The 23,125-nt window shown below is 37.5% G+C and overlaps 2 protein-coding genes and 1 long non-coding RNA gene across 3 annotated transcripts in view; 2 read left to right on the top strand and 1 right to left on the bottom strand.

Moving 5' to 3' along the window:
- Positions 1-6,174: 6,174 nt before the first annotated feature.
- Positions 6,175-8,220, bottom strand: LOC120128706. The gene is made up of 3 exons (XM_039146336.1): positions 8,062-8,220; positions 7,392-7,540; positions 6,175-6,444 (listed from the first exon to the last, which is right to left on the bottom strand). Exons 1-3 carry the CDS (start codon positions 8,156-8,158, stop codon positions 6,367-6,369), a joined length of 324 nt encoding a protein of 107 aa, XP_039002267.1. The 5' UTR covers positions 8,159-8,220; the 3' UTR covers positions 6,175-6,366.
- A 968-nt stretch (positions 8,221-9,188) lies between these two features.
- Positions 9,189-17,052, top strand: LOC120128969. The gene is made up of 3 exons (XR_005516680.1): positions 9,189-9,519; positions 16,738-16,820; positions 16,923-17,052. It is a non-coding gene; the product is annotated as an uncharacterized LOC120128969 (long non-coding RNA).
- A 1,895-nt stretch (positions 17,053-18,947) lies between these two features.
- The window catches only part of LOC120128968, a 35,780-nt gene continuing 31,602 nt past the window's right edge, over positions 18,948-23,125 (top strand). The window contains exon 1 of the mRNA XM_039146576.1: positions 18,948-18,982. The gene's annotated coding sequence lies outside the window, so the exon portion shown is untranslated. The remainder of the gene's footprint in view (positions 18,983-23,125) is intronic.

Here is a 23,125-nt window from a genome sequence, read left to right on the forward strand (position 1 = left end):
TGAATTTTGTCAATTTTTGCGAGGTTATTATTCACGTGAATAGTAAAATTTTGTCGGCGATACAAATTTATCGACGGAGGTGTTCTAATACATGGTGGTTCGCAAGAATTGTCAGAAACGATCCAAACGAAACCAGATTCGAGTGGGAGCGATGGCTGCAGACGAATGGAATGTGAAAATTGAAAAGTTCGATGGTGCGGACTTTGGATTTTGGAAGATGCAAATTGAAGATTTTCTATATCATAAAAATCTATATCAACCCCTCTCAGGAAAACAACCAGAGGGCATGAAGAATGAAGACTGGGCTCTTCTCGACAGACAAGCCCTCGGAGTTATCCGACTGACGTTATCCCGCAATGTTGCTTTCAACATAGCAAAGGAAAAGACCACGGCGGGTCTTATGACGGCTCTCTACAGTATGTATGAGAAGCCATCGGCCTCAAACAAAGTTCATTTGATGAGGCGATTATTCAATTTGCGGATGACGGAAGGGGCATCGGTGGCACAACACCTAAATGAACTCAACACAATCACAACCCAGTTGAGTTCAGTGGAAATTGAATTTGATGATGAAGTTCGAGCTTTAATTCTCTTATCATCTTTACCAGACAGTTGGAATGCTACTGTTACAGCAGTCAGCAGTTCGCCGGGAAACAACAAATTAAAATTCGACGATGTTCGGGATCTGGTACTGAGCGAAGAAATTCGACGGAGAGAATCGGGTGAAGCATCAACCTCCTCAGCCTTACACACGGAGTCCAGAGGGAGAACTTCAGAAAGAAATTCAAATCGTGGCAGATCGAAATCCAGAAGGGGAAAATCAAGAACAGGAAATAAAGATTTTACCTGTTATAATTGCGGAAAGAAGGGCCACTTCAAAAGAGATTGTCGAGCACCGAAAAAAAATACCGGCGCACAGGAATCTGCTAACATGACGGAGGAGACAGGTGATGCTATGATTTTAAGCTTCAACAGTCCGATTGAATCATGGATTTTGGATTCAGGGGCATCTTTCCACTCCACACCATGCCAAGAAATCATGGAGAACTATGTCAGTGGTGATTTTGGGAAGGTTCATCTTGTTGATGATGAAACCTTGAAGATCGTCGGAAAAGGAGACATCCGACTAAAGCTGCCAAACCAGACCACCTGGAAGCTGACAGGAGTGAGACATATTCATGGTCTCAAAAGAAATTTGATTTCTGTAGGACAGCTTGATGGAGAATGATACAGTACAACCTTTTCAGGCTGTGAATGGAAGATTACCAAAGGAGCACTCGTCATTGCTCGTGGTAAGAAGACTGGTACTCTCTATGTAACCTCAAATTTAGAGAATATCATTGCAGTAGCAGATGTTGATGGAAAATCAAGCCTATGGCACCAAAGGCTTGGCCATATGAGCGAGAAAGGAATGAAGATACTTCTGTCAAAAGGGAAGCTGCCGGATCTAAAGAATGTAGATGTCGGACTATGCGAGGATTGCATCTTTGGCAAACAAAAGAAAGTCAGTTTTGCAAAGATTGGCAGACACCTAAGGCAGAAAGGTTAGAATGGTTCATACTGATGTATGGGACCATCCCCAGTTCCATCTCTTGCAGGCTCACTATATTATGTCACCTTCATCGATGATTCAACAAGGAAGGTGTGGTTTATTTTCTGAAGAAGAAATCAGAAGTCTTCAATACCTTCAGAAAATGGAAGGCCATGGTGGAAAATGAACACCTAAGGCAGAAAGGTTAGAATTGGTTCATACTGATGTATGGGGACCATCCCCAGTTCCATCTCTTGCAGGCTCACTATATTATGTCACCTTCATCGATGATTCAACAAGGAAGGTGTGGGTTTATTTTCTGAAGAAGAAATCAGAAGTCTTCAATACCTTCAGAAAATGGAAGGCCATGGTGGAAAATGAGACTGGTTTAAAAGTCAAGCGGTTGAGGTCTGACAATGGAGGAGAGTACAGAGATAGTAGATTCAGATATTTCTGCGCAAACAATGGGATCAAGATGGAGACAACAATTCCCATAACACCGCAGCAGAATGGCGTATCAGAGCGCATGAACAGAACTCTGAATGAACGTGCCAGAAGCATGAGGATACATGTCGGATTACCCAAATTTCTATGGGCTGAAGCTATCAACACTGCAGCTTACCTGATCAACCGTGGGCCCTCAGTTCCTTTGGATGGCAGAATACCAGAGGAAGTTTGGAGCAAGAAAGAAATAAACCTTTCACACTTAAGAGTGTTTGGTTGTATTTCTTATGTACATATAGACTCTGCTGAAAGAAGTAAACTTGATGCTAAGTCCAACAAATGTGCCTTTGTTGGTTACGGTGGTGATGAGTTTGGTTACCGGTTTTGGGACTACGAAAATCGGAAGATCATTAGAAGCAGAGACGTCATTTTCAATGAAAATGTGATGTACAAAGACAGGTCAACCGCAGAATCAAGTAATGCCGAAGCTGAAACAAAGGAATTTTCTGAGTTCGAGGAGATTTCTGGAAATGATGTTCAGATCAGTCCTGAAGCAGTTCAAGAGGAAGAACCAGGCACACCAGAACTGAGACGCTCATCCAGAATTCCTAAACCAACTCAACGGTATTCTCCTTCTTTGCACTACTTGTTGCTGACTGACAATGGTGAACCAGAGTGCTATGATGAAGCAATGCAAGTGGAGGATTCAGTCAAGTGGGAGTCTTCCATGAAAGATGAGATGGACTCGCTTTTGTCAAATCAGACGTGGGAATTAGCTGAATTACCACCAGGCAAGAAAGCACTTCACAACAAGTAGATTTACAGGATCAAAAAAGAGCACGATGGGAGCAAAAGCTATAAAGCAAGATTGGTTGTCAAAGGTTTTCAGCAAAAAGAAGGTATTGACTACAATGAAATTTTCTCTCCAGTCGTGAAACTGTCTACAATCAGACTGGTGTTGAAAATTGTAGCTGCAGAGAATTTACATCTTGAGCAGTTAGATGTAAAGACAGCTTTCCTTCATGGTGATTTGGAGGAAGAAATCTATATGAGGCAGCCAGAAGGCTTCATAGAGGCAGACAAGAAAAATCTGGTATGCAGGTTGAAGAAGAGCTTGTATGGTTTAAAACAAGCTCCTAGACAGTGGTACAAGAAGTTCGATAGTTTCATGAGTAGTAGTGGTTTTACCAGATGCCAAGCAGATCATTGTTGCTACATTAAGAGGTTCGACAATAGCTTCATTATTTTATTGTTGTACGTTGATGACATGCTCGTTGCAGGCTCAGACATGCAAGAGATTATAAACTTGAAGCAAAAATTATCAAAGTAGTTTGCCATGAAGGATCTGGGCGCTGCAAAACAGATTCTTGGGATGAGGATCAAGAGAGACACAAAGTCAGGGACTTTGATATTATCACAGGCTGAGTACATCAACAAAGTACTCTCCAGGTTCAACATGCAAGATGCTAAACCAGTAAGTACACCTTTAGGTGTTCATTTTAGACTCTCCAAAGAACAGTCACCAAAGACGGAGGAAGAACGTGCACACATGGTGAAGGTGCCGTACGCCTCAACGATTGGAAGTCTGATGTATGCCATGGTTTGTACCAGACCAGATATTGCTCAAGCAGTGGGAGCTGTTAGCAGGTACATGAATAATCCGGGCAAGGTACACTGGGAAGCAGTCAAATGGATCCTCAGATATCTGCGGGGTACCACAAACAAAGCACTTTGTTTCAAAGGTGGAGATACGATACTGACAGGCTATGTAGATGCTGACTTAGCCGGAAATATTGACATCAGAAGGAGCACTACAGGGTATGTCTATACTCTAGGAGGAACCGCAGTGAGTTGGGTTTCTCAACTACAGAAGATAGTTGCTCTCCATACTGAAGCAGAATATGTCGCTGTTACGGAAGCTAGCAAGGAGATGGTTTGGCTCCAAAGTTTCTTGGAAGAGTTAGGCAAGAAACAAGAAAACAATGTCTTGTATTGCGACAGTCAAAGTGCTATACATCTAGCAAAGAATCCATATTTTCATTCCAGGACAAAGCACATACAATTGCGATATCATTTTATTCGGTCTCTTCTGGAAGATGAGATTTTGAAACTTGAAAAGATCAGTAGAGCTCAAAATCCGGCAGATATGTTGACAAAGACGTGTTCAACTTCAGTTGGCATGCTAGAGTAACAAGACTAGAAAAGCTGTTGCATAGATCGAGGTGTGAAGACAGATTAAAATCAGTCTTCAAGTGGGAGATTGTTGAAAGTATTAAAATGGTTTTCAAGTTTGGTAACCAACTTTGAAAAAATGATTTTCAAAGTTTGGTAAATGTTTCTTTGAAAATGGTTTTCAAAGTTTGGTAAATGTTTCTTTGAAAAATAGTTTTTCAAAGTTTGGTAGATGTTTGTTGAAAAATGATAATTAGATAATCACAATTAATCCCTAGGTTTTAGGGTATTTACAAGATTAAGTCCTTAAGTTTCAACTATAAATACCCTAGCTCATTTAGCTTCAAAACCATCCCAAAAATCATTTCTTTCTCCCAATACTAGAGAGCTTTCTTGTGAGTAGTGAGCGTTTTGTAAACACCTGTAATTTTTCTCTCTTAGTAAAAAATCTACAGCAGTCCGGAGACGTAAGCACAATTGGTTGAACTCCGTTATCAATTTCGGGTATTATTTTTCCGCTTTTATTTCGTATTCTCACTAATCTGACTATAGGGAAATTACTTGTACTTGGTTTATTTCCCAACACAGGATATAAAACTTCGGAGGTTTTTCAATGAAGAAATGTTTTTTGAAGAGTTGAATAGATTAAGGAGATATAATAGAAGTGCAGCTTGCGAAAAAAGATTTAAAAGAAATACAATAAATTTATCAATATTTTTTTTATGAATTCTCCCCTAAATGACAATCTGTTGTTGATATAGAATGCGAAGTTAAAGATGAATGATATTTATATATAATCCAACTATAAACTATTTTAGTATATATGCTGTTGAATAAATAAGCGGCCTAACATAATGTGCAACGTATCGTTGATAACTGATGTATGAAATTAAAGTATTGTACAACTCACGTCGGATTCCGGTAAAATCCGAGAGATCATTTGACATTTTTTCTAATATTGGTTGAAAACGTCGAGGGATCAGAGGAAGTTCAAAGAAGCCTCAAAAACCGCCGCTACAGCCCGGTAGCCGCGAAGCTGCTCTCAAATTGGTTAGAGAAGTTTCTCAGCTTTCACGGTTGAGGCATGCAAGGAACCAGAGAATCAATGCATTAAAGAAAAAGGGAGCCGAAAAGGCATCCTCATCACAAGCCAGTGTTTTTGCAATGGTCATCACTATTCTCTTCATCTATGTCGTAATCTTCCATGGTAACCAGGCTTAATTTACACCATTGATTTGCATGTCATAATTTACTTACACGGCATTCAATTAAACTGGTTGATTAGCATCTGTTTTTCTTATAAAACAAACCAGTTAATATACTAATTCACCCCTAAAACAAAAAGAAATTACTTGTCCATTAACCCCCCGAGTTACTTGTTTGATACACAACAAAAGCTTATTTATCCAAAAAAGTTCATATTAATGAACAGTTTGAAGAAGATAATTAACGCCCAGATCCAGTTGATGGAATGTTAGAAAAAGTTACCACACCATTAGTTCTTTCAATTTCACGTTTTGCTGATAGATTTTCTCTCTTAGGAATATTGGGTTCTAACGCATGGTGTGATTGGATTAAAGTTCTTCGAAATTGCACAAAATATGCTAAGGTTTCCAGGTTCCTCCATAACCATTTATGCCTACCAGGGATTGGTTCCAAAACCATTCCAAGAGTTTTTACTTTTCTTCCCACACTTAAGTTACTGGTGTGAGCGCAGTACCAGCTTCCCAGGTATGGTTCCTTGAAGGACTGATGAAGTTGGGTTTGCTTCAACCTCAATCTTGCAACATTTTAACTTGTTTTGTTTTTGCTCTGCTTGTGTAGTATTGTACTGCGACTGGAAGAATCAAATGAAAAAGCTACCGTACATGGTGCACTTTGCAGACGGCCATAGCTACTTCAGCCTAATTATTTGTATTGTTGAGGTATTTTTACTGCCATCGATCGCGACTTACAGTAACCATGCTGTCGATAATGACATTTTCGAAAATTTAGTTATGGAAGGATGAACATATTTGGCAATAGACATACTGGTCCTCGATACCAATATGATCAACTCCATAAAGTTTTCTAATGACAAATGTTGCATACTGCAATTACAGAATCATAAAATTGTTTAGAAATCTAGTTTTTAGTACTCAATATCAAGGCAAAAAAGGGAAAGAAACGGCTGTAACTGTAATATCTTAACACAGCAACCAAAGAATTAGACAGATTGATCAAGCCTTCACGGGTTCAGCCCTCGGCTTCCACAAACCCAACGTATATTTGTGCGTGTATTTCAATATCAGCTTTCTCTGCAAGAAATAAAAAAGCCGTCAGCAACTAACTCGATCCTAGTTGAATCTACAAATACATTTACTTAAATAGCAAATCTTTTTACACCCCAAAAAGCAGAACACTTCCATAGGCTAACAAGATTGTTGAGGCCTTGAGGCCATCAAATTTTGTTCAGCATCAAGGATAACACTACCAGAACACAACAGTTAAATAGCACATCAAGATAATTCACCTAGGTAGATATCAAGAATCTACGCCGGCATCCTACCATTTGTATAACGATAGGATAATTTAGTAATCATTGCTGCACGATCTAACCCATCAACCAGCACATTGCATGCCGTGCATCTAAAGCAAGAAGCATTTTGTCTACAACACAAAAAAATGATTTACCCCTTCGACACATGGACAGATAAGATAGAGAATACACTTTCATGCTTTGCATGGTATGAAGAACGAAAAATTTGCTAATCTAATGGTTAAGCTGCAAACCAGGAAAGTGATTACGAATCTTAACCATTTGATAAATGAATTCCCCCTCCTCACTCATTTCCTTCATACAAAAGCCTAAACTAAAATCATTCTATCAACAATTATAATTCCCATTCTATTCTATCCGGCTCATTCAAACTACTTGTAAGCTACCATACCCAGAAGCTTTAAGCTTTGAAAGATACTAGATGGCACAGGCTGTTGAACTACTCAAACTAGCTTACTATATTAAGCAACAAAACAAATAATAAACACACAGCTTTAGACTAAGGTCATAAAAGAACAGAATAGCGATAGTTTAGCCAGCTGCAATTCCAGTTTGATAAGCAACAAGCTAGGATTTTATATCAAAATTGGGACAACATCATGGGAGCATTAGAAGAAAGTAGCATGCACAAAAAGCATGCAGTTGCTCAACATAGTCATGCATATTAAACAAAATTTGTGTTTTAGAGTTGGGGGAGATTGTTACATGTTTGCAAGGAATTCCAAGTTTCTTGAGCTTAAGAGTGCAGGTGACGAGAAGTTTCTGAAAGTCACCAATCTCAGATTCCAGCTTTGCTACATGAGTTTCAACCCCATTTCCAACTCCATTCAGAAATTCCGGTATTCCAACCTTCGCTGCAAAAATAACAAGATCAATTCTCAAATTCATTTTTCACCTATTCGAGATTACAATTATCCAAAAGGTATGACATTTACAATATAATACCTTTGGGGCAATAAATTCTCCTAATGGTACTAACTTAGCTTGTAGACTGGAAAAAGGACCAACTTCATGTCAAGTCTATGTAGCTATTTTAAAAGATATTTCTCGAGAATCCTAATGATCTAAGAACATGAATAGAAAAGCCCACTCTTTCTTTTTCATCTCTTCATCCCACTTCAATGGATTTTAGGAAAAAAAGAACCAAACTTTTTCCTATAATCCTCATTATTCTGAGCAATACTAGAAGACTGAGAAATATAAACTTCATATGAACAGTTAACCAAATGGCCAACCAAAAAGAGTCTAAAAATCACAAGCAACAGAACTAACACAAATAATATTCTACAAATTTCCCAGAAACCAAAGAGAACTATGGGAATATTTCGTTTTTAATGTTCTTGCTATTGTTTAAGAAGGGCAGAGAAGGCCTTACTAATAAATGAACTTGACTTGGAGAAGAACCTCGAGAACACATATGGATTTGAGAAAGGAATTGCCTTTGTGCTGTTAAGAACTTGCATCAATGCCATGGTTAGATTTTCAGTTTAGCTTTGAACAAATTGTAGGTTTGTTAAGGGAAGATGAAGTTTTGGGTACTTAAAACTCCCCATTTTTACTTGAAAAACCCGGTCCGTTGGCCTTTTTCGAAAAGGAAGAAGAAAAAAAACTGACCCATTGACCATTCGCATTTAGTGAGTCTGCCAAAGTCTATTTACCCTGTAGATCATAAAAGAAAAGAAATAAAATAATAATAGAAACCCATTTATCATTTCATAATCTTACGGCTCATATATAAAATAAGTGTAAACCATACATATATTCATGAATAAATGCATACAATATTTTTTGATCGTGTCTAATATTATAAACGTTGTCAATTTAGGTGTTCAGGCCATCAATGATATTAATTCTCTCCTTAAGTAATATTTTCACAATTGAGTGATTTTGAAATTTTTTTTTAAAATATTGTTATATTTATAAAAAAAATTAATTTCTCTTAAATTATAAAATAACCTTAAATCCCTAATATCTTCAAATCATACCCTTAATCTGATGTCGACATAATTCATGTCATCCTCCTAGTTATATGTCGTCGTATTTATTATCAATTGGTCGTAGGAATCGCGTGGGATTGCGGTTTTCAACCTAGGATTTGAGGGGTATAAAATATTGATTCGTATTTGGTAGGTCATCGATCAATCACGATTTCATAGGAGTTTTGATCACTAGGGGACGTAAGGTCGGATGGAATTTCGTCGACAGGAATGGGTGGAGGCCGACGTGGATTTAAAGGTTGAATGAAGATTTTTAAAATTTTGGGTTTATTTCAAAAATTTTATTTTTTAATTTTAGAAAATATATAATTAAAAATTTTATACAAAAATTTTAAGATTCAGATTATAACATATATCATTTAATAAAAAAATTAATATTATTACAGACTCAAACTCATAAATAAATAAATAACGTTTATAATATTAAACACGTTAATATTATAGGTGAAAAGCTATTCTACACATATAGGTAGTTTGAGCACTTATTTCCTTAACACTGGTTTCTGCCCTCCACGGCTCCACCACTACCCGCCTTCGACGACATCCCTTTCATTTGTTTTACAGTGTCATTTCTACAAACAAAGGTACACAAAGGAAAGTATTCAAAAGAACAGAATGTCGCTTCGAGCAGGTACCCGAACTGAGGTGAGAAAGAAGAGTTACAAAACGGGTGTGGATGCAGAGGAGGCCAGGAGGAGGAGAGAGGACAATTTGGTTGAGATCCGGAAGAACAAGCGTGAAGACAATCTCCTTAAAAAGCGGAGAGAAGGCCTTCTTTTTCAGTCTCAACTGCCCTTGGGCGATACCACCCAAAATGCCGCCGCAATCGAAAAAAGGTACTTTTTTTAGGCTAAATTACTGATACCGTTTGCTTTTAATTTTATTTTTCTGACACCGTTTGACCAATATTTCCAGAAGTAGTACCTTTTCTGCTGAGTTGGCAAAGGCGCGTCCCCGGGGGCGCGCTTTACCCGTGTTTTTCGCTGAGTTGGATGTCACGTGTGGAAGACGCGTCCCGGGGACGCGCCTTTGCCAACTCAGCATTTTGTTTTATAATAAATAGTTTATTTTTATTATTATTATAAATTAATAATATATTATGTAAAATGTTTCGATTATAATGTAAGAATTATCAAGTTTCGAGATTTTTTATTTTGATTATCGATATTAATTTTATCAGTTAATTATTTAAATGTTATCAATCTAGTCATCTCATATCAATATTTAACGAAAATATTGATGCATAAGTTAATAAATTAGTATAATTACATATTTAATCTTCAAGACTTACATATTTTATAAAATTAGTCTTATTGAAAATTTAATTTAATAAATTTAATCCTCCAATCAGAACATGAAATGTGTCATCGTATACATAAATTTTTTAATAACTTTTAATTTGTTTAATTTAATATTTTTCTCTACTTAGAAGGTGAAATTATTATTATATTTTAAAAAAAAATTATAACAATAAATTAATTATTATATTAAATAAATATATTAAATATTTATGTATTTAAAGTTAAAAAAAATTATTTAGGTGTACATACATTGACAAATATATAAGCAATAAACATTAAATTATTAGAAAAAAACATTCATTTAAATACAATATTAATACATAAGAGTTAACGGTTATATGATGATAACAGAGCTGGACATTTTTTCTATTGTGCCCGATGTTTCTACAATGCCCACATCGTTTTGTTCTGTTGACTTCTCCCGAATATCCATATCACAATGTATTCTAATAGATTTTGGACGACCTGAGTCCCTCAATAGCAATGGATCTGGTACAATTGTAAGCCAAGTTTGAATCTCATTTGGGTCTCTTTCGTTTCCTATGGGCGGAAACTCAAATTCATATACCTTGAATACTTGTGAAAGTTGGTATACGGGATCAACATAATTTTTGTAGTCCAAATGCGAATGTGAGCAAGCAGCAATGACATGAGAGCATGGATATTTGAGTGCTTGAAAGAAACCACAATCGCACCACCTCTCTTGCAGAACTCTGAAAGAGTTAGCTTCAATCCCTTGCAGCGGACGTGGCATTTCGGTTACACGAAACAATTCACGGGTGCGAGAAAAATTTGTAACTAACATCCCATTTGATGCAACCACTTTTTTCTGTAATCGGCTACTAGTCTTGGGTGGTAAATATGTCCGTTTTGCATCCAAGTAAGAGCTTGTCCACCGAGTTTTGCAAAGAGTTGACCCAAACGAAAATAAGTCGTTTTGACCAACGCCGTGACTGGTAAATGACGCGCCCCTTTAAGGTTGAATTATTGCTTCAGCCAAGTTTGTTGTCATATGACCATAGCGATACCCCCCGTCATATGCATTTGTCCACATTCTTTGTTGATGTCCATAATGTACTCGCACCCCTCTTATTTTTGCCAAACAGCTCTTGTAGCATCGACTCAAACCTTTGAGGTAAGAGTTCGTAACCTAAGCCATTAGGAATATGTAATAGTTAATATGAAGTATAAATAAGTAATAAGAAATTGATAGAAAAATTGGGAAAAAGTAACATACCCATCCGCACGACTAACTGACGTTCATTTCTTGTTTTCCGTAATATTTGCAGCAATATGACGGACACAATAACGATGTTGAACATGTGGAGGTCTATACATTGTACCCAAAGAGTCCATTGTGCTTTTATCCCGGCTCCTCGGTCTGAAATAATGCATAGTCGTTCCCTGGTGACAACATGTAAACGTAAATTTTTAAGGAAAAAAGCCCAAGACTCAGTGTCTTCTCCTTGAACGGGGCAAACGCAACAGGAAGAATATTGCGGTTTCCATCTTGGACCACAGCCAATAATAAAACTTGCTTGTATTTCCCATACAAGAAAGTACCATCAATTTGGACAATTGGTTTACAGTACTTGACTGCATTAATACACTGAGGGTAAGTCCAAAAGACTCGGTAAAATTGGCAGCGATCGCGAACCATTCGATCATTCACGTAATGATGTTGAGTTTCGAACTCAACAATTGTCCCGGGATTAAGTCTTTGCACAAACATGAAACCAACTGGGCAGCGTTGTAAGAGGAATCTCATTCGCCATGAAGTTTGCAATTGGCATTCTGTTTTGCCAACCACGCTTTTTTTATATGAGACAGTGTACCCATATTGTGACTGTATAGCAGAAATCAACACTGCAACAGCTATATGAGAGCTTTGCTTCACAATGGGCATGATTGCTTGACAAATAATGTTGGAGTCCAAGTTGGGATGATCCTGGTTTATACCTGTTGCACAACATGTATGAGGACCGTTGTATCTGGTTAGTTCCCATAAGTTCTTCCTCTTCCTCTTTGATACACGGACCATCCATTGACATCCGTTGTCACGTTGGACGCAGTAGCAGACATATTTCTCCGTGTTAGATCGATCAACTCGGGACTAAAACTGAGTTACGAATATTGTAACTCTTTATTGCCATCATTGCTTCCTCCTTCGATGCGAACTCCATTCCAATATGTAAATTACCGTCATTGACTGATGATTGAAGTCCATAGTTGCCAACATCAGGAAGATCTGGAAATTCAGGCTCATACATTGCATCATAATCAGCCTCATACATATGTGCAGGAAGTTCGGCTGGTGTTGTATTTATCGGAACGTCATCCTCGTCATCATCAGAATGTACGTTAAACTGTGGTGAGTCAGGTTCAACGAATAATCCCGTTTCAGCACCATCTGCACCTGCTCCCGAAGAGGTTGGTGGAGATGAGGGTTCTCCGATAATCCAATGTTGAGGTCAAATAAGTTCCGCTTGCGTGTCCTCCCTTGAACTTGAGGCCATTGTATCATGTGGGATGTGAATAGACTGTCGTCTCGTTGGCATTTCCATATGTAAGTCGAAAACATTGGCAGATGAATGTCTGCCCCTTGAAGTAGAAGAGATGTTGCCATATGGATTATTGGTGAAGCCACGTGGGTTGAGATCATAAGCAGTTGCAGATGAATGCCTTCCTATTGAACTTGATGGCATGGTATATGGCATTGGATCCGCCATTAATGATGTGAAATCATTACAGATCAGTTGTTTCGGGCTATCAACTTGATCAGTTTGATATGCAATGCCAAAGTGAGAGGAATATGAGACCACGAGTTGCACGAACCTCAATAAGTGGCATACATTTCAATAAGAGATTGTGAACTCCCATATGAGCATTAACCATCATAGAAACATCATCATCGTTTGAAAGCTGAAATGATGTATACGTGAGCGGCAAAGTTCAGTAGGAAATCTGTACTGAAGTGAAGATAGTCTTCTCTGGCCTGCTACGAATCTTTAATGAATTTTTTGTGATTAACTCCTCAATTGTGATGTTTTCTTCAAGGTTAAGGGGATATAATGATCTGACTCAAAAACAACCCCCTCTTCAGCTTCCTTAATTTCTCCATCATACAAAACAACAGCAGAAAGACGACTCATTTTCAGAGAATTTGAGAATTTAGAGTTTGAGAATTTGAGAATTTGAAAGATTGTGAACTGAAGTTTGTTTTGAAAGTTTATAATACGTTGCATATAATAGTGTCTATAATCGGTTCACTATTCACATGAAGGCGCGTTCCCGAGGGCGCGCCTTCCATTATTTCGTCAGAGAATATGTTATCATTGCCCTATTATGTCATTCATGTCCCTCGGGGACATAGATATATCAGTACCTATTATTTCACTATTCACATGAAGGCGCGTTCCCGGGGGGCGCCTTCCATTATTTCGTCAGAGAATATGTTATCATTGCCCTATTATGTCATTCATGTCCCTCGGGGACACTAGATATATCAGTTTGAATAACTTAAATTTAACTTCTTTTGAAAGTTCAACAAGTTAAGAATAACTTAAATTAAAACGTTATGTGAAGTTTGAATAAATTAGATAAAATGTTATGGATAAATTGAATAAATGTGAAGTGATAAGTTGATTGTGACATTGAAATTGTATGGAATGAGCATTGAAATGTGACATTGAATAAATTGCCAATTCACCCCCCTCTTGGCTGATTCCGTCGATCGATGAACTCAACATAAGTTGATTTTAATGTATACGTTTTAATATATATGTTAATGATAAAATCATATGTATAGAATTTAATTTCAATTTAAGTATTGTGAACTATAATTGGAAATAACTTTTAATTTCGAATACAATTGGAATATTAAGTTGAAATTTAATGTTAAATTTCGAATACTATATTTTATTTAAATTTAAATTTGAATAATATTTTTTATTTTTATTTTAAATTTCGAATAATATAATTTGTATTTTAAAAACATTTATCAAACATTTAATGTTAAATGTGAATAAAAAATAACATTAAAAAATATGTATGTAACAACCATGAAACATTTAAATAACATAACCAAATTACATAAAATTCTGAAATTTAATTATTTAAATAACATTAAATATAACTGGATCACCGATGTCGTCTTCTCGAATGAGTTCCACATGGCGGTGGTTGCCTATTTCGTGGAGGATTTCTTCGTGCTTCTCGGCGCCTAGGAATGTTAACCCCTCGTGCTTCCGCCGAAAGTAGAAACGGCTTCCCATTTTCATTAAACCAGTCCATATAGTCCGTAACCATATGACCAGTTTCAGCGTAATATTGTCGAGGGGCCAACAGTGTATCGGTTCCCAAAGCGCAATCCAATCTCTGTGTCTCACCACCCAGTTAACATCTTTCTTTCCCCGTCTATCTATGTTATGCACGTCGTCTAAATTTCTAGGAGCTCCAGGAATATATTGCGTAACCATACTGACGGAGCAGCGATCAACTGGATGCCACTCAATAATAGCATAACATATAAGAGGTATAACCGATATCCATACCTCTAATGACCCACTAAGGTGGGGTGGGATGCAAGCTTTCACTTCATCGCTCGCATAAGGTATCCACTGAAACTGAAATATAAATATACAATTCAAATAAATAAAATATTCTAATTATATCTAACATTTAAATTAAAATATTAATAATTAAACAAATTTAAAAACATACCTCAGACCCAGCTTTCGTATCAATAAGTAAACGAATTTCCTCTAACCCAGTAGGTATACTTTTATGGTCCTTTCTTTTCATCGACCACCTATGAAAATAATATAAACTAAATATCACCCTATTTAATTGAAAATATTTAAATCAAAATTTAGTTCGAAAATTACCTCAACAATAAGGGGAATACGTATGGTTCATTCACGATCGGGCATAAGAAAGGCATGCGGAACCACGCCCATGATTGTAGAAGCAGAAGACATCCACCGATAGCAGTTTTCTTATAATTCGTCGCCCAACACATTTCTTTAAAGAGAAATGCCAAAACTGCAGCACCCCAACTATATCTTCCAGCTTCATCAAAATTGATCAGATGCCGCAACCACATACAATGCACCTGGTTGCGAGATTTGTCGGGCATCAATATTCCTCCAATTATTCGTAGAATATATGCCCGAGCATATGCCTTTGCTTGATCCTCTAAAGCATTTTCATTTAAAACCTCAAAATTAGCTTTCAACCAAGATAAAGCTATTCTACCTACATTAAACTCTGGCGGAGCAGCTCCAAGATAATCAATGCATTGATTGCCAATCACATCCGCCATACATCATATTTCCGTCGACGGGAAGCCTCAGATGCATAGAGACATCCTCCAATGTAATTGTTGCCTCTCCACATGGAAGGTGAAAAGTGTGTGTCTCGGGCCTCCACCTCTCAATCAGTGCAGAAATTAGGACATGTTCGAGTTTGTAACCGCCTATAATTGTTGCAATATACCGAACCCAGCAGAAGCCAAAATATGGCAAATACGTTCCGGTATCGGTATACGTGGATTTTTAATAAAAGTTTCTAAAATACGATCAGCATCCTAAATAATATATTATAAAAAATAAAAATTAATATAAATTCATAATAACTTTAAAATAAAAATAAATTTAAATATTAACATTAATTATAAAAAATATTACCATATCGCTAAAATGTCTGGAGATATGATCAATATCCAATCGCAACAACATTTCGTTTTCCATAACTGTAGACAAAAAAATATAATTAGTAAAAAAATTAATAATTCTAAATAATAATATATATAAATATTATTAATAAAAAATAATATTATATAAATATTAATATAAAAAAATAATAATATTTAAAAAAATACTAACATAAAAATAAATTTTTACCACTAATAACAAATTTAAAACTCAAATAGTTGGAGAATTTGAGTTATATAAGAGGGAGATGATTTTGGTGTGAAGAAGAATGAGTGAGGGTTGAGGGGGTTTATATAGGGGAGGAGGAGGGTAGTTAGGAAAAATGGATGGGGGCATTTATGACATTTAATGGAAGGCGCGTCCGGGGATGCGCTTTCCACACGTGTCTGCTGATATGGCAAAGGCGCGTCCCCGGGGGCGCCTTTCAACGGTGTCAGTTATGTAATTTAGCCTTTTTTTTACTGGTTATGGGTTTTAACTCTCTCGTTCTGATTTTTTTAGCTTTTGATTGATGGTGAAAGTTGAGATCTTGATTCAGCTGAGTGTATTGCAATGCTACTTTTTGTCAGATATTATTGCTGTTATTACTCGATTGTAGTTGTTGATTCTTAAGATCAGAAAGAAATGAATTGGCTCATGGAGATTTGAGTTATTAATTTTTATGCATACTTAAAAGCAGGGGGAAAGAGGGTGCTCGAGATTATGGATTTAGGATGGAAGTATTCTCATATTCTCTGATCTAGTACCTTTTCGGTGAAGTATGTGTAGGATTGTTTTCTATTTGGTTTTGTTGCTGATAAAAATGGATGTAGTTAAGGAAAGGATTTAGCATTTTAGATCCCATCTCTTTCATCATGCAGGGGATGGAAAAGGTCAAATGTCATTCGTATACTGTTTTTGAAGTTAGGATATCCGAACTTCAATCCTGCCTGAATGTTCAGAAAGTGTAGGGCTGGATTTTGTTGTGGTTCTGGTCTTCTGAAGTTTAGGCTTTTCATTATTTGGATCTGAACTTGGTATTCTTGATGATTTCTAATAGTTGGAAAGTATTCCTTTGATGGTCCGACGATCCTGCTTCACAGTTGGAAGCCACAACGCAGTTTAGGAAGCTGTTATCGATAGGTTAGTTCTACTTCTATATCCTAATTTCTATACTTAAAGCAGTTTTTTTTTGTTAAGGAATATGTCCTTTTACATTATTAACTTTCATCCGCTTACTTGTAGAACGCAGTCCTCCAATTGATGAAGTAATTAAAGCTGGAGTTGTTCCTCAATTTGTAGAGTTTCTTGGAAGGCAGGATTTGTCTCAATTGCAAGTACAACAATGTTTTGTTTAAATTGCAATAATTTACATGAGAAATATTATTTTTTATATAGGAATGGAAGGCCTCGTTAAAAACCCCCTTCTTGATTAATGGAACTAAGAAGTAAGCTCCTTAATTAGTGGAAGGAGGAAATGAGTGCCTTAGAAATTTTATTAATAATAAAGAATTACATAAGATTTAACCACTACATCACATAAAACTTAAGGATTTATTCCCAATAAACCTTCTCGCTAGACCATAAATTCCATTGATAAAACCTTACATTCAACCTATCCCTTTCTTTGCTAAGTTGTCTGCCTCCCCATTACTCGCCCTAGGAACACCTCACTGAATGTACCTTACCAAAGAGAAGAGTCAAAATCTGATAAACAATAGGCGAGTAAAAATCAGGAGCCAAAGTCGGGGATTGAACCCATTCCACTGCCGACTTACAATCACTCTCAACAATCAACCTCCCAACAGATTCCCATCGTGATGACAAAAAGATTTCAATGTCTCTTTTTATAGCCTTTGATTCTACTAATGGAGGAGTTCCTTGCCCTACCTTATCTGAAAAAGTCAAAAGGGTGCAACAATCTCAATCTCTCAAAATACCTCCAATACCTCCACCCGAGCCATCAAGCCTAGCAGCTCCATCAACATTCATCTTTAGAAAATCAACTGGGGGGGGGGAATCCACCGAAAGACAGGACAATCTTTAGCTTTGGATAGAGAAAACCCATATGCGAGGGAAGGATTACCAATCAGCAGATCCTCCTGTATATAAACCATAGGAAACTTTTCTAAAAACCATTTTGAAAGCCTGAATCTAACAGTAAAGAACAAAGACAGACTGTCAAGAGTAGATCCTTCAAACACCATTGCATTCCTAGCTTTCCAAATTGACCAGAAGATAACTCCTGGAATAAACTTCCAAATCGTCGATTTCCCCCTCAACTCACCCCAGGAACCAAACAGAGCAGGAGGGTCTTGAGGAAGAACTAACGAAAGATCCCAAAAACTAGCTATTTTATTCCACAATTCCCAAACAACATAGCAAGAGATAAATAAGTGCTGAACAGTTTCCTCCTGATTCTTGCAAAAGGGACACTTAATATCTTCCCCTAATGATACACCTCTCTTAACCAACTCTGTCTTAACTGCCAGTTTCTGGTGAGCTAACTGCCAAAGGAAAGCTTCCACTCTAGGTGGAGCAAAACCCATCCAGACTCCTTTAAGCCACAAATCACAACTCCCAACCACATTACCAAAAGAATTTCTGCAGGATTTAACTGAAAACATTCCATCTCCACTAGCAGACCAAAATAGGAAGTCTTCCACCAAGTCTGACAGTTTGATATCCTTAAGTTTTTTCATCAAAGCCAACCATTGATCCAATTCCCAATCACTCAAGTTCCTTCTAGTTTGTACATTCCACTCCCAACCACTCGATCCATAGCTGCCAAACTCTACAACCATCCCCCATTTATTAATGGAAAGCACATATATTCTAGGAAAAATGATTTTTAAAGGAACCACATCTGCCCATACATCATTCCAAAAAGAAATTGATTTCCCATTTCCTACTTGCAACTTCGCATTCGATCTAAGATATTCCCCTACCGAATCATTTTTTGTGAAATTATTTGCAATGCCTCTCAAGATCCAAGAAGATTGAGTGGAAGTAACCTTTCCAATAGACATAGTATTACAACTAACCCTTTGCTTGCTACACAACACAGATTTCCAAAGAGAATTTTTATCATTGGCAAATTTCCACACCCACTTACCTAATAAAGCCCGATTAGTGAGATTCAAATCTAGGACACCAAGTCCACCACAATTCAAAGGCCTACAGACCATATTCCAATTCACCCAATGAATCCTTCGCTTATCCTCCTTATCACCCCAAAGAAAGTTAGCCAATAAAGAATTTAGCTTCTTGCCAATTTTGCAAGGCATTTTAAAAAGAGATAAAAAGAAAATGGGTAGAGATGTTAGCACCGATTTTAAAAGTACTGTCCTACCAGCCAATGACAAACAAGAAGCTTTCCACCCAGCAAGTTTGGCACTAAAATTCTTGAAGACAGGATCTCATAGAGCCTCTGAGTTTTTATTAGCTCCCAGTGGAAGACCCAAGTATTCTGCCGGTAAAGAACCAACTGAACAACCCACTTGTTATGCCCAATCTGATAAAATTTCATCTTCCAAATTGATTCCAAACAGCTTACTCTTCACTAAATTAAGATGCAAACCTGCCATAATGCTAAAAATCCTCAACACCCTTTTAACATTCTTGATCTGATTAATAGAGGCTTGGCAAAAGATGATTAGGTCATCAGCGAACTGTAGATGAGACAACCTAGTAGAATTTTCAGAATTCCCAATAACAAAACCATGAAATAAACCCCTTTCAACTGCTTTAGATAACATCAAGTGTAGCATATCGCCTACAATGTTAAACAGTAAAGGAGATAGACTGCAGCCTTGTCTTAGACCTTTGTGCATAGGAAACTCCTTAGAAGGAGACCCATTGAAAAGTATCGAAATTGAGGCTGTAGACAGACATTGAGTAATCCACGAGGACCATCTATATCCAAAACCCATCTCTGACATTGCTCTAAATAAAATAGGCCATTCCACAGAGTCGTATGCTCTACGAAATTCAACTTTTAGAACAACCCTTGCAACCCCTGTTTTCTCCAATAATCAATTCCTTCGTTCGCAATGAAGGAGCAATCCAATAACTGTTTCCCCGGAATAAAAGCAAATTGGGATTGACTGATGATATCCCCAACACAACAACTCAACCTCTTAGATAACACTTTTGATAGAATCTTGTATAGGCTACCTACAAGGTTGATTGGTCTGAAATCCTCCACACTTTCCGAATTAATCTTCTTCGGTATAAGCGTAATAAACGCATGATTAACCCCGTGTTCTCATTTTCTACCAAAGTAAAAATCCTGGAAAAACTTCATGACATGCTCCTTTAAACTAGGCTAACATTTCTTGAAAAAACCCATGGTGAAGCCATCCGGGCCTGGTGCTTTAGAACTATCCGATGAAGCTATCGCTTGCCATATTTCTTGTTCTGAAAACTGCTCCTCAAGATTTGAGGATTGAACCCCTGATAACTTAGCAAAATTCATAGATAAGTCCTCGACTTCCAATGTTGTCTTAGAACTATAAGATTCCTTAAAATAATCCGCAATATGCATCTTAATTAATTGCGGATCTAAGACTTCTGAACCATTAATCTTCAAGCTAGAAATCTCGTTTCTTCTACTTTTGTTTAGTGCAGAAAGATGAAAAAATCGTGTATTTCTGTCCCCATCTTTCATCCATCTCACCCTTGATTTCTGAAACCATATGCTTTCTTCAATCCTATAAAGCTTCCAAAGATTCGATTTGAACTGCAGAGGCTGTTCACAGTCCTGTTGAGAAAGATCATCAGCTTGAGCCTTGAATTCAAGATCATTAATCTTCAATTCCAGATCTGCAATAGACCCAGAAATCCCATTGAACTTTCTGCCCGACTAGCTTCTGATCGATTTTTTTGTTCCTTGCAGAAAACTGAATATACCCCTTCTCTTTCTACTCCCCCTCAAATTATCCAAGGACGATTTAACCAATTTCTCAAAACATTTTTCCCCTAAAAGATAATTGAAAAATCTGAATGGTTTGGGCCCCCAGTCTACAGTTTTTTCCTCCAACGAAACGGGATTATGGTCAGATAGAGACCTGGGTAATAGGCTTTGCACAACATTAGGAAAACTAATCAGAAAATTCCCAGAAATTAAAAACCTATCCAATCTGACCCAAGTAGAGGCTTCTCTATTATTACACTAGGTAAACCTTTCCCCGACCATAGGTAGATCGATTAAGTTTGTTTGACTTAGGAAATTTCTAAGTATATCTATAGAGAACCAGTTCTGAGACTTTCCCAACTTCTCTGCCGGATCAAGGTACATATTAAAATCACCCCCAATGCAAACTGATACGGTTTGAGCAGCTACAAAATTCAGTAGCTCCCTGAAGAAATCCTCCTTTTCAGAGTCAATACAAGGACCATAAACATTAATAATCACACATTCATCATTTGAATTCTTAAATTTTCCAAATATGGCTATAAATTTTCCACTTAAATGTCTGTTTGTAACTTCAAAATCCTTCTCATTCCACAACACCATTAATCCACCTGCAGACCCCACTGCTGGAACAAAAATCCAACCGTTAAGAAGATTACCACCTATTTTTCTCCTAAGAGCCTGAGAACAATTTTCTAGCTTTGTTTCTTGAATTAGTAGAATGCCTGGTTTATACTGCTTGGCCATATTAACTATGGCTCTTGATTTTTCCTTTTTACGAATACCCCTAATGTTCCATGAAATAATCTTAATCTGTACCATGAAGACAAGTATGAAACCAAAACCTTAAAGCAAAGCTTCCAAAAGATCCATATTCCCCCGGATCCACCCCTTCCCTACATTCAGCCAATCCCTCTTCCAGATTAATTATTTTTTCCAGGAAGGCCTTATTCCCCTCTTTGAATGAGATACCCAACATTTTACTAACTTCCCATGTAGCTAGAGCCTCTTCCAAAAATAGTGAGAATTTTGAAGAATACACAGTAGGGAGACTAGCCACATCCAGTGCTTCCCTAATCAAAAGCCTTCTCATTCTTCTATTGCCATTCCTTGCCACTGATCCAGATTGATTACCTGTTACAACTCCTTCAGCACCCCGAGAATGCTGTGACTGGTCTACTTCTGAATTGTGACTAGAACCACCTTCATCCTGATTCCCATTTGGTCTTCTCTCCAGGGTATTAGGAATAGGTAGATTACTCGTAATAGGATTGATTCTAGTCCTGTTGTGGTCATTCGACTCCTTAAGTTGCAATGTCCCATTTTCTCTGCTCGGATTAAACCACACCTTTCTTTCTCTAGATCTTCTATACACTCTAGAAATGGAACCTCTATTCCACCTTCCTATATACAAACTTCTAGACAAGTGATTAAAAGGACTCCAACTCCTTAAACCAATTGCAAGAGACTCCTTATTACATTCTTTCCCCTGGATTCTGCCCATATGAAGCGGCAAAGCTTCCCGACCCTCCTCTGTTTCTTCTTCATTGCTAGCTTCTTTGTTCAGGACTGCCACATCGTCTGTAATTTCCTCATTTAACTTTTTGGAAGCTCCTCTACACATAGGCTGAATTCTGTCAATAACCCCACCAAGATTCGAAACATACCCCAATTTGATTATATTAACACCAGGCCCAGAAGGTGAAAATTTAGAGTTGTTTGTGGTGGGCTCACTCAAGTCCATGGACTGGGCTTCATCATTTTCATTTAGAAAATCATTTCTTAACCCAAGACCCCGAAAATTCCCTTTAAATTTCAAAATTTCATCTGGTGAGTCTGACATCTTAGCACCACTAGTTTGACCTTCTACTTCCTGCAACAATAAATGCTCTCCCCCTTTGCCGCCTGACATAGTTGTACAGTTATCCCCTACCAACCATCTGTCTATTGTGTCCCTAGAATCCGCAGCTATCAAATCTGGATTACCAACTCTGTCTGAATGCCTGTCTTCTTCCTCCTCTGATAATGCTTCGATACTGGGCACACCATCTCTGGCCATCATAGAATTATTTGCTGCAAAACTTTCCTGTTTGATACTAGCCGACCCCACATTAATTTTCACCTTAAAAGATCTCCCATACGAACCCAAAGTAACAGTTTCCTGTATGTCAAACGGGCTGGCCACCTTCAGCAGAGCCCTTGCCACCGTTAAATCCTCCCTATTGACTGTCGACTCATGAATATACACCAACTTCCCCCACCTTGAAATTAACTTTTCCAAAAAAGAAACATTCCAGCATAATAAGGGGATTTCAACCAATTCAACTGAGCAAAATGCCATTGGAACACCTTCTTCGTTCATAAGTGGATCAAGCCAATCAAACCAAAAAGCCATTTCCTCCCCTCTACTCGACCTTGCTTTCTCTAATTCTTCCACCGAACCAAAAGTTAAGATACAAGAATTCCATGTATAACCCCATTTAGCTCCCTTGACCATGATTCCATCACTAGCCAACCCCTTCACCACTAACTC

The sequence above is a fragment of the Hibiscus syriacus genome, unplaced genomic scaffold, assembly GCF_006381635.1.
Source record: "Hibiscus syriacus cultivar Baekdansim isolate YM2019G1 unplaced genomic scaffold, ASM638163v2 tig00110482_pilon, whole genome shotgun sequence".
In the NCBI taxonomy this organism is placed as follows: domain Eukaryota; kingdom Viridiplantae; phylum Streptophyta; class Magnoliopsida; order Malvales; family Malvaceae; genus Hibiscus; species Hibiscus syriacus.